The following is an 11350-nucleotide window of genomic DNA, read 5'->3' on the forward strand; positions in this document are numbered from 1 at the left end:
GACAACTCCACTATTGAATGTGTAAGCAGTAATAGTATTGGACAACTAAATCACAGCATTACATTAAAGAAGTTAAACGGAGTTAGTAAATATTTACAAGTGAAATATCTCTTCTATACTAGAGCTATCAAAAAATGTAAGACATTCACTTCCTGTTTTTACATGTTTTATATAACATAAGCTAAAAACATTTTTCAACCTTGTGATTTCAGATCTTTACAAACAAGACCCGAAAGTTATTGCTGCAACATTGAGGGGCTTTCTGATTTGTCTTATTGGGATAATTCTTTCAGCAGTCGTTGCTTTTTTGGTAACAAAATCCAACAGGTACAGTTACATTTCAGAGTTTAATTTTGGAATGCGAAGATTATTTTTTTTATTTTTGTAAATATATATAGATTATTTTAATCTAAGAATTTAATCTACTTCTAACATCAATCCTATTATATTACAAAAAAGAAATGTTCCTATATATTTGATGCAAATCACCTCTTTCATTGTATCACAATGCAGTTTTGTTAGCGATAAACATCCACACATTGGTTTATTTTAAAACAATATAATAACAAACCTGATGAGACAAAACATTTTGACAGTTGCTGCTTTTTATTGCTTTATATGCTGTTCTTAGCTTGCAGCTACATGAAACAGGTTTTAAAATATCACACAGTGTTCCACCAGTTATGGATGACATCTGTCAGTCACACATTTTCTAATATATGCCGATTTTTGATTTCACCATTGTTAGCATAATGTTTATATCCTTCATTTGGTCATAATGTTTGGGCTAATCATGTATAGTTAGTTTGACAATCTGTCATTTCCAATACCCTGTAATTCCTAGCCAATGGGACCAGTATACATAAGTAATGCACATATCATATTTACATAAAAGGATAAATTGGAATTTATGGTTCAAGATATAATTTGTTCCCTCGAAAAATGAAAAAAGCAAAACAAAACAAAACAAAAAAAACTGTGATCACAGAAAAAATTCAGTTTTTGTAAATGCCCTGCTGTTGCTGCGAGCTGCTGTGGGACCTTCTGCAAGAAGGATTCATATTAATTGATTTGTTCTCAGAAAAAAATGGAGGAGGTCTGAAAACCTGGAGACTGTGACCACTGAAGCAGTTCCAATGGTAATGTATATCATTAGTTAGCCTTCTGTCATGTAGGTTAATTATACAGATGTTTAACTTTTATTAGCTGAAAAATTATCCTGCAATGTGTCTGATAGCTGGATGCTGATCAAGCAACAGTAAATCATGGGATCCATGAGCGAGAGACAGCTGTAGGAGAAACTTAGTCATGTGAGAACGCATCGCTGGTGACGATGATGACATTGCACCAAAGAGGTGGACAACGTTGACAATGACGTCTTGCAGTAAAAACCAGGACAGAGAGGAGAAACAGAATATGTTGAAATAAAGACAGAAAAAGGGACAATGATGATCATGTGTTGTTGCAGCACTTACAAAAAAGAAAAATCATTCAGATATTAGGCTGTGGTTTTTATGCAGTCTAAATAAAACAATAACAGGGTTTCTAATATAGATGTACATCCTTGCAAAGAGGTTTTCATAAAACACACGCTCATGTGATGGCTTCTTGTAAGTGGCAGTCCTTAGTGTATGCTATGCTACTCCACTTCATTTAACACAAGGAAACTTTGAGGTGCCAACTATACTGTGTAAATAATGTAAAAAATCTACTTATAAACTCCAACTTCAACAAAAGCATAACCAAAGTGAAACCATGTGAATCTTTGTGGAGACGTTCTTGTGTGCAAAAAAGCATCTGTACATTTCACATATGTCTGTATCAGGTAAAATCAGTAGCTTCATGTAACAGTTTTTGTTTTATCACTTCAATAAAATTCAAATCTAAGTTCAAAGTAAATGTGATAATTATTATGCTTGTAATAGCTGTTGTTCAGTTTTCTTTTATGGCTTACAATCTTGTGAATTCACAGATAACTGTTATAGTCTGTACTACTGTGGTAAACTGTGAGAACAGGACATTTAGAAAATCTACTGGAGCTCACATTAGAAATTATTGTGAGTATTTTACCCACACTGAGCTGCTAAAACAGATCTTACTGTTCCCCCACTTGCCAAATGTCACTTTAACCACTGACTGTTTTTTTCTGTTTTTTGGTGTGGAGGCAAAGCCACCCAACATCATGCACGCAACAGAAAATGTATATTTTAAATAACAGATTAAGTCTGAGTACATTCATTAGAGTTGTAATTAAAATTTAGATTAATTTGTTTTCTCATTTACTAATATTCTATTCTGTAATATTACTAATTACAGAATTTCTGTACTTTTGCCACATCTGTCTGTGCTGCAGTGAGCGAGAACACCTTCACTGTTTTTGTTTTCAAGTTTCAGAAGCTGTCAAGGTCAAGGCTCAGGACTTGCTCCATATGTTGAGTGTTGTTCATCTCTTAACACTGTTTCCTTTCTCCATGTTCTGTCCACACTAGTAAACATGCTGTGTACTTTGAGGCCACAGAAAATTTCAGCTATTTCTAGATTTGGTGCCTCTCAGTCGAGGGATGCCTGTGTTCTGCTGGACACCTGGAAATCCTGCTATTGCAAAAGTCCAGCTCAGTCCTTCAGGCTATTTCTCATCTCCACAAAAACAGAACCCTGGAGAGGTGCTTGCAGTAGTTTTAGTTTCTTTCAGTTTTCTTTTGCAACCTACAGAAAAATTGTGTGAATTTGCAGATGACTGTTATAGTGTCTTACTGTGGTAAACTCTGAGAACATGTTTGGCCAGACTGAAACTATACTGATGTCTATTTAGGAAGTACATAAATATATACTTTAGTTCTCGCGAGAACAGTAACTGCAGATTATACTAATTCATACCACAATATACAGATCAAAAATGAAACTGCATTTATGTAGAAGCTTTGTCTTTAAATCTACAGATATTTAAACAGTTTGAAACAATACCTCAACTGCTCCTGGTCACTGCTCCGGAAATTCTCCTGAAATCATCTGGACGTGAAGAGAGCGAGTTAGAATGACACAGACATAAGAGAAAACATTTAGCGTCTCATTGCTAAATATGAGGTCAGTCTCTTGATCATTAATGTGCAAATTGCCATGACCACCAGTCCACACTGCAGTCAGCTGAGACTAAAGAAGTCACTTGGATGGGTGATCAAACGTTTCTCAGAATCAACTTTGTGGGAGTATTGCTGTAGGTTTTTGATACCTGTAACTGTGACGTTTGCATCAGAAATCAACATACAGACATTCTTCATCTTACTAACAATAATAACTCGATATGATCCAGAGTCTGACTCGTCGAGGTCATTGAAGCTTTTTTTCAGATCTGACTTCAGCACTGACTGAACTTAAATACTGCTTTCTTAGAGCTTCCATGATGTTTGTGTCAAATGACATCAGAACCATCTTCTGTAATAACAGAACGTGACAAAACAACACAGTCCAGCCTGTGCTGTTATTTATTCAATTTACTTCTCTTTGCATCTTTAACATGTTTCCAGGAAGTTCTTCTATACTCTGTCCGCCATTATTTCCTCTTAGACTGCAGCCACACTTAGAGCTAAAACCACCATTAATGTGACATTTTAACAGCAATGAAATCAGGGATTATTTTTAGTATCAAGTGTGAAACTTTGAAATATTTGGAAGATTCAGGGAGTTCTGCAGATTTAGTTTGACTCAGTCATCTGATATCACTGTGATATATGCATCTATGTGAATAATGTTTTTGGTGCAACTTAAATAAAGAAAATAATAGACACATATTTAATTGTGATTTTTATTAATATGAAAAGAGAAACTCCCACAGATATTTGAAAGAACTTGTGTCTGGGTTTCAAAATGTCATTTAGGTGAGTGATGAAATTTTTCTCCCACTGAAAACATCCAGCTAAAAAGAATCAGCTTTTTGGGATTTACACTGTATTCTAAAAGGTTTCTGGACAATTATTATGATTAGTATGTTGCCCCATATAGTATAATTTTATTCACTCTAAGTTCCTGTTGACACTTTACTATTTTAAGGTCACAGTTGTTTCAATCTAAATACAGTTTGTCCTCATCAGTAGTAAAGACTTCATACCTATGTGCATGTATAAAATAAGGCTGCTTTTGCTCCTTTATAGCTTTATGAAGTTACCTGATATGACTTCTGACCACTCTCCGATGCTATCTAAAAACTTGTCTGATAAAGAAAGTTTTGTTTATGAGGATATTGTGAGTGTATTTTTGAAAATGCAAAACAGAACAAGGAGACTTTATAGACATAGTACAGATATAGTGAAACATAAGAGGTGATGTCGATCTGGTGGAACCAGCACCCAACACAGGAAGCCTGAATTGTCTCACTGCTAAAAGAGTCCTACCCTCTGACATATGAGTGTTACCCAACAGTCTGTACAGAGCTTAGATAGAACAAATGTGGATGAGGCGATTCGCCCAGCTCTAACTACCTCAAAATGATCACAATTTCTACCCCAGTTGTCACAGATAAAAACCAGGGACAGGAATAGCCTTGTAGGCCCAACCTCCACCAGCCATATCCGTTAATGGCAGCTCCCTTCTAGACTGGTGTACTTAAATTTAGGGGCCTGGACATAAGGCCTCAAGAGTCTGTTATTTCAAAGGGCTAAAGTAACCTGTAAGAGCTATTCACACTAGAATGGATTGATACTCAGGATTTTACCTTTATTGTTTCACAAAGGGTTAAAAAGAGAATGTCCACAATTTAAATAGAATATTTTATTAAAGCAATTTAGCAGCAGCAAAGCAAAACCAAAATAAAATAATAAGAATAATCTGTGATACAAAGGACCCACATGTACATGCTGTTCAAGGGCTGGTTACGTTTCATTTGCAAGTTTTTTTTAAATTGCTCTGTGCAGCTGTTCAGCTGACGTGTTCCTAGCGCAGCCTTCCTTTCTCTGGTCCTTGCTGTCAACTGAAATAGCAGGACTGATCACACCAATCAGTCCCAGCTTCTCTGCCAGCCTTCTGGCATTGTCCACCTGTTATGGTTACATTACATTACCAATGGAACAGCTTCAATGGTCACCATATCCAGGTCTTCAGATAGGTTTTCAGAGCTCTTCTGTCTTTTTTTTTCTGGAATGAAATTAATTAATAGTGTAACACGGAGCGGGGGGTGATGTCTTTTTTTTTTTTTCAGTGTTCGTTTAAAGGAGGGGGAAACCTGCCTCCAAAACGGATAGAGCAGTGGAGCCGCCAAGGGAAAACACACAACTTTAAAACTGTATAATTAAAATATAATTTATTATATTTAAATAGTTAAAAGTATAAAATGAATTAAAACAACCCTGGCCAGGGAACAACACAATAAAAATAAATAAGACACAACATTAAAATCCGGTGGCGTCCGCCACAATATAAAAGTCACTAAAAAGTAAAAAAAAATCCAGCGGAGCGGTGCAGGAGGGGAACCCGGCGGCGTCCTCGCCTTCCTTCCCACGTTCTGCGGCCCGTCTCGTCGCCTCCAATTCTCCACAGCCGCATACTCCGGTCTCGCGCTGCTGTAGCAATCGGCCACTCGCTCTGCGTCTCTCGATTGCCGGCACTGTGTCTTCCTTCCGTCTTGACGCTAAGCTCCACCAGCTTTATGTATCCCTGCACACTCTGTCAATTACTACTGCCATTCTCTCAGGTGTGTCAAATTAACGGAAAGGGGGAAAAGGGTGGAGTCTCTCCAGGACGAGTTGACTGATGCAAGCAAAACATGCGACATAAATAAAAACACTTCACAAGATACAAAACACGCAATATAAAAAATAAATAAACACACTTCACATTAAAACACAGCAAAGTAAAATAGCATCCGTCTTCCCCTGGATGACATCCCCCCACACTGAAATATTAGCAGTCCCTGCTAATGCTCCATCTCCCTATAACGCTCTGGTGGAATCCCACGCGTGGTCCTAGTGGACCGCCTAAAGGACATACCTGAGTCACTCTGGTGAGATGACACACAGTCAGTAGGGGGTAAAAACCCATAAAACACTGGCACTGGGAAATCCGAAGGGCCTGTGGTCGGCTCCTCCGTAGGAGGGGTAAAGTCTGGTTGAGGAGCAATGCACACTTTTAAGGCATTCCTATGTAAAGTTTGTATATTACCCCCCTTTTCTGGTTTGACCTTATACACTAAGCCCGTATCTCCCACCTGTTCCAGCACCACATACGGCTCAGGAGACCACCAGGAACACAGTTTTCCTCTGCCCTGTCTGTTTCGATCACGTACCCAGACTCTCTCCCCGGGCAACAGTGGGAGGGTACAACCCCTCTTCTCATACTGGCTTTTGTGTTGGGAGGCCGCACTATACATCCTCTGCCCAGCCAAACGGTAAGCTAGGGAGAGCTTCTGTTGATGAGAACACACCCACTCACTTACATCCTGCCTCGCCTGCTGGGGGGCCACGCCTAATACCACGTCCACGGGAAGTCTCAAGTGTCGACCAAACATCAAATAGGCAGGCGCATAACCTGTGGAACTATGGATAGTATTGTTATAAGCGTGGACAAGTTCTGTCAGGTTTCCTACCCACTGACTCTGTCTTACGGATTCTAGTGAGCGAAGCATGTTTAATAGGGTCTGATTGAAACGTTCTACACTATCATTCCCTGCAGGGTGGTAAGGTGTCGTGCGGCTTTTAGTTATACCATAGGTATCACAGAGCTGTTTCATTAATGCAGATTCGAAATTAGACCCACGGTCAGAGTGGAGTCGGCCTGGGCAACCGAACGGCTGTATCACATACTTCCACAAAGCCTTTACTGTAGTCTCTGCTGTTTGGTTTATTGTAGGGATAGCCCAAGCGAACCGTGTAAACAGATCAGTAACCACAAGTATGTTTTGATAAGTGTCAGTGGGCCGGCCTAAGGACAGAAAATCCATGCCTACAACCTCCAAAGGGTATGAAACTGAAATAGGGTGTAGTGGGGCCCTAGGTTCTACCCTCTCCTTTTGTAGACTACAGGGGACACAACCCAGATGAAACTGACGTACCTGCGCTTCCATGTTAACCCAGTAGAACCGCTGCCGTATCCGAGAGAGGGTTCGATCTACCCCCGCATGGGCAGCAGCCTCATGGATCTTCCGCCACACTTCATGGCACCTGGAACTAGGACACACAACTTGATAACGAGTCTCCTGGGTATATTCGTCCAACACTTTACGGCACAGTACCCCGTCTTTAATTAAAAGTCTTTTTTGTTGCTGTAGGAGTCGTCGCACACCATATGACAATGTCTGACGTTCTAGCTTTGTGGGTGCGACCTGGGCTTCCAGAAGTTGCTTTACCACTTGAATATCTGGATCACGAGATTGTGCTTCTGCCCAGTCACTCCCCTCTACCTCACAAGTCAGTTCAATGGCTGCTGAAGTGACTCCAGGCTCTGATCCAGCCCCCTCCAGGTGCTCTGCTGGGACAGTGGGGAATTGAGAAAGGGCATCAGCATTAATATTGCTCTTACCCGAACGGTACTTGACCTCGTAGTCGAAAGAGGCCAGCTGGGCAACCCAACGTTGTTCTACTGCGCCCAAACGAGCAGTCTGTAAATGGGCCACAGGGTTATTATCAGTGTACACAACGAATCGTGCCCCAGTCAGATAGTCTTTAAACTTTTCGGTAACTGCCCACTTAAGGGCTAACAGCTCCAACTTGAAGGAACTATAGTTGGCGTCATTCCGTTCCGTGTGGTGTAAGCTTCTGCTGGCGTACGCTATTACCCTTTCTTGGCCCTCTTGAACCTGGGCCAGAACAGCTCCCAGCCCGCGATTACTGGCATCAGTATACACAATAAATGGCAGAGAGTAATCTGCGTATGCTAAAACAGGTGCTTGCGTTAAAGCTGCTTGGAGGGCCTCAAATGCCGTTTGACATTCTGGGGACCACTGCACTTTGCGACGGTCTGTTTTCTTGTTCACAGGGACCCCTGTCAATAATGCATTTAAAGGGCGTGCGATTTTAGCAAAGCCGGACACAAAACGTCTGTAGTAGCCAGCCAGGCCCAAAAAAGATCTGACTTGTCTGACGGTATCAGGGACCGGCCACTCCATAACTGCAGAAATTTTATCAGGGTCTGGTCTTACACCACACTTATCCACTACATGCCCCAGAAATTTCACCTCCTGTTGCAGGAACTTGCACTTGTTCGGCTGTAACTTCAACCCATGGCGCCACAGCCTCTGAAACACTTCATCTAGATGCTGTAAATGAGACGAAAAGTCAGGTGAATAAATGATAATGTCATCTAAGTACACCAATAAAGACTCTGCAATCTGTCCACTCAAACAGTGCTGCATCAGCCGTTGAAATGTAGCGGGTGCATTGCACAGACCAAACGGCATCCGCTCGAACTCAAACAACCCGACTGGGGTAGTAAAAGCAGTCTTTTCCCTGTCCGTCGGGTCCATTTGGACCTGCCAGTATCCGCTGGCTAAGTCCAGGGTGGAAAACCACTGCGCTCGAGTAAGGCTTGTCAATGTCTCTTCTATTCGTGGCAGAGGGAAAGCGTCTTTATGTGTCACCGCATTCAATTTTCTGTAGTCCACACAGAACCGCCAGGTGCCATCTTTTTTTCTCACCAAAACAATGGGTGCGGCCCACGGGCTACAGCTTTCCCGGATAACTCCCTTTTCCATCATATCTGCCAAGAGACTCCTCATTTCTTTATACATTGTAGGGGGCAAAGGACGATACCTCTCTCTAATGGGAGCTGCATCACCTGTGGGGATACAATGATGCACCAGGTCAGTCCTCCCAAAATCTTCGTCATCTTTAGAGAACACCTTCTCCCATTTAAGCAATAAAGCACGTAGCTCGCCCTGTTGCAGTTCAGACAGGTCAGGTCGTTCAATCAGTTTACTCATCTCCTCAGGTAATCTCTCCTCCTCCGTGGGGGCACCACTGTCGACCAGAGCCACCTCCACCACACCATCCATCCCAAGGGACAGGCTCAGGTCCTGCGAGCCATGTACGTCGGCCTCATCCATGTAGGATAGCTTTCCCAGTTTCTGGTAGCGACCTATAAAAAGAGGATAGGGGTGTGGGTTACAAATCCTCACTGGCACTCTCCCGGCCCTTACCATGACAAGGGTTCTCGCCACCCCCACATCAGGGGTTTCAGGCAGTGCCTCCACCAGGGCACAATAATCCGTTCCTTGCGGACCCGTCTGAGCCCGGCCCCACACCATTATTTCACTCCTCGAGGGAACTCTAATTTTGCGTCGGCCAGCTAGCCGTACATACCCCACCATTCCGTCCTCCACTGTACTTGCTTCTATCCGTCTGCATGTTGCGAAGGCAGTCCTCCAGGCCTGTTGATTCGTTAATTGCTGTGGGACAGGAGCAGTCTTTTCCGGCCACTTAAATACATTCCAACAGGCAGTCACAACATTCATACCAACAATCAGTGGGTGTGTACAATGGTCATCTTTTACCACCACAACCCCGCGTCCAGGAACCTTAAAACCTTCTATTTCCATGTCCAGGACAGCATAGGTGGTATAGGGAATTTCCAGACCATTGGCGGCTCTCAGCTTAAAGGCGGTTGGAGTTTTCTCAAGCTTAGCCTGGGAAAAATGCTCATTAAACAAACTCTCCTGGATCAAAGTCACTTGTGATCCTGTATCCAACAAGCCTTGAAGCTCCACCCCCTCGATCACTATCTTCACTGTTGGACACTGCCCAATAAATGTTTCTGTGGCCCTTAATTCCTTAGGTGAACCAAAAGTCCCCGCCCCTCGGACCTCAGCAGCAGGGTCATCTAGTTTAAACTTGGCTGGGAAGCCATGGAGGTCTGGCAAAACCTAGCTATATGTCCTGCTTGGTTACACCTCCGACAGATAGGCCGACCTTGCGCATCCCAGCTAGCATTTGATTGTCGCAGCCTTCTCCTGAACTGAGGTGCAGGCGGAAGAGTAGCTACAGCTGGCTGAGTGGAGCCTCTAATTTCTCTTACTAGCTCTTGTGCCAATCCCTTCATTTGTGCCTTGACATCCTCCAGTATCTCCTGCTTTAACACCTCTCTCCAATCTTCTTTCTGTTCAACTTTAAAAGGAGCAGGAGACTTATTTACAGACAGGCAGGTTACCTCAGACTGGGGCTGTACATGTTCTGAATCTAGCAACAGTGCCTCCTGGCGTATGGCAGCAAAATCTTGATCTGGGTTACGCCGCACATAGACCTTCAGTGCCTGACTTACAGGGCCCTCCCGCAATCCTAACAACAATTGATCTCGCAGGGCTGTATCAGAGGGGACATTATCTGGGTCATGCTTTCGCAACCTACAGTATAATTCTCTCAACCGCAAAATAAAGGAAGATACGGTATCACTTGGGTTCTGAGTGCAACTAAAAAACTGTGACCTAAGAACTGGGGTGGGGACACGATCACCATATAAAGAGTCTAAAAAGGAAAAGATTTTTTGTACTTGATCTCTTTCACTGGTTTCAAGAACACTAACCTGACGTTTAGCCTCACCTGCTAGCGCTCCCAACACAATGGCAACTTTCCTGGCTTCAGGCAAATCCTGTGATCCCAGCAGCCCCCGCATCTGCTCCTTCCAATCCTGATACTGCACATCCTGCTCCGGCCCTTTAAATTTCGGCAGCCACGGGGCTCCGGGATACACAGGCATCATCATTTTTGCTGTTCCCTTGACTACCCAACTGCTCTTGGCTCCGTATCCTGTCGACAACGCCAATTATGTAACACGGAGCCGGGGGTGATGTCTTTTTTTTTTTTTCAGTGTTCGTTTAAAGGAGGGGGAAACCTGCCTCCAAAACGGATAGAGCAGTGGAGCCGCCAAGGGAAAACACACAACTTTAAAACTGTATAATTAAAATATAATTTATTATATTTAAATAGTTAAAAGTATAAAATGAATTAAAACAACCCTGGCCAGGGAACAACACAATAAAAATAAATAAGACACAACATTAAAATCCGGTGGCGTCCGCCACAATATAAAAGTCACTAAAAAGTTAAAAAAATCCAGCGGAGCGGTGCAGGAGGGGAACCCGGCGGCGTCCTCGCCTTCCTTCCCACGTTCTGCGGCCCGTCTCGTCGCCTCCAATTCTCCACAGCCGCATACTCCGGTCTCGCGCTGCTGTAGCAATCGGCCACTCGCTCTGCGTCTCTCGATTGCCGGCGCTGTGTCTTCCTTCCGTCTTGACGCTAAGCTCCACCAGCTTTATGTATCCCTGCACACTCTGTCAATTACTACTGCCATTCTCTCAGGTGTGTCAAATTAACGGAAAGGGGGAAAAGGGTGGAGTCTCTCCAGGACGAGTTGACTGATGCAAGCAAAACAT

The 11350-nt window shown here is 42.9% G+C and overlaps 1 protein-coding gene across 1 annotated transcript; it reads right to left on the reverse strand.

Annotated features, from left to right (window-relative positions):
* Window positions 1–5503: 5503 nt before the first annotated feature.
* LOC146508689 (uncharacterized) lies at window positions 5504–10680 on the reverse strand. The gene is made up of 4 exons (XM_085178138.1): window positions 10518–10680; window positions 9891–10280; window positions 7040–9816; window positions 5504–6524 (listed from the first exon to the last, which is right to left on the reverse strand). The coding sequence occupies exons 1-4, from the start codon at window positions 10678–10680 to the stop codon at window positions 6417–6419; spliced, it is 3438 nt and encodes a 1145-aa protein (XP_085034264.1). The 3' UTR covers window positions 5504–6416.
* Window positions 10681–11350: the final 670 nt, after the last annotated feature.

The sequence above is a fragment of the Neolamprologus multifasciatus genome, chromosome 11, assembly GCF_963576455.1.
Source record: "Neolamprologus multifasciatus chromosome 11, fNeoMul1.2, whole genome shotgun sequence".
Classification (NCBI taxonomy): domain Eukaryota; kingdom Metazoa; phylum Chordata; class Actinopteri; order Cichliformes; family Cichlidae; genus Neolamprologus; species Neolamprologus multifasciatus.

Coding starts and splice junctions, on each gene's coding strand:
- LOC146508689 (XM_085178138.1), bottom strand. CDS start 10,680: ATGATGATGCCTGTGTATCCCGGAGCCCCGTGGCTGCCGAAATTTAAA. Junction 10,281..10,517: donor TGTGTTGGGAGCGCTAGCAG/GTGAGGCTAAAC, acceptor CCTCTGATACAG/CCCTGCGAGATCAATTGTTG. Junction 9,817..9,890: donor TGCTAGCTGGGATGCGCAAG/GTCGGCCTATCT, acceptor ATGGCTTCCCAG/CCAAGTTTAAACTAGATGAC.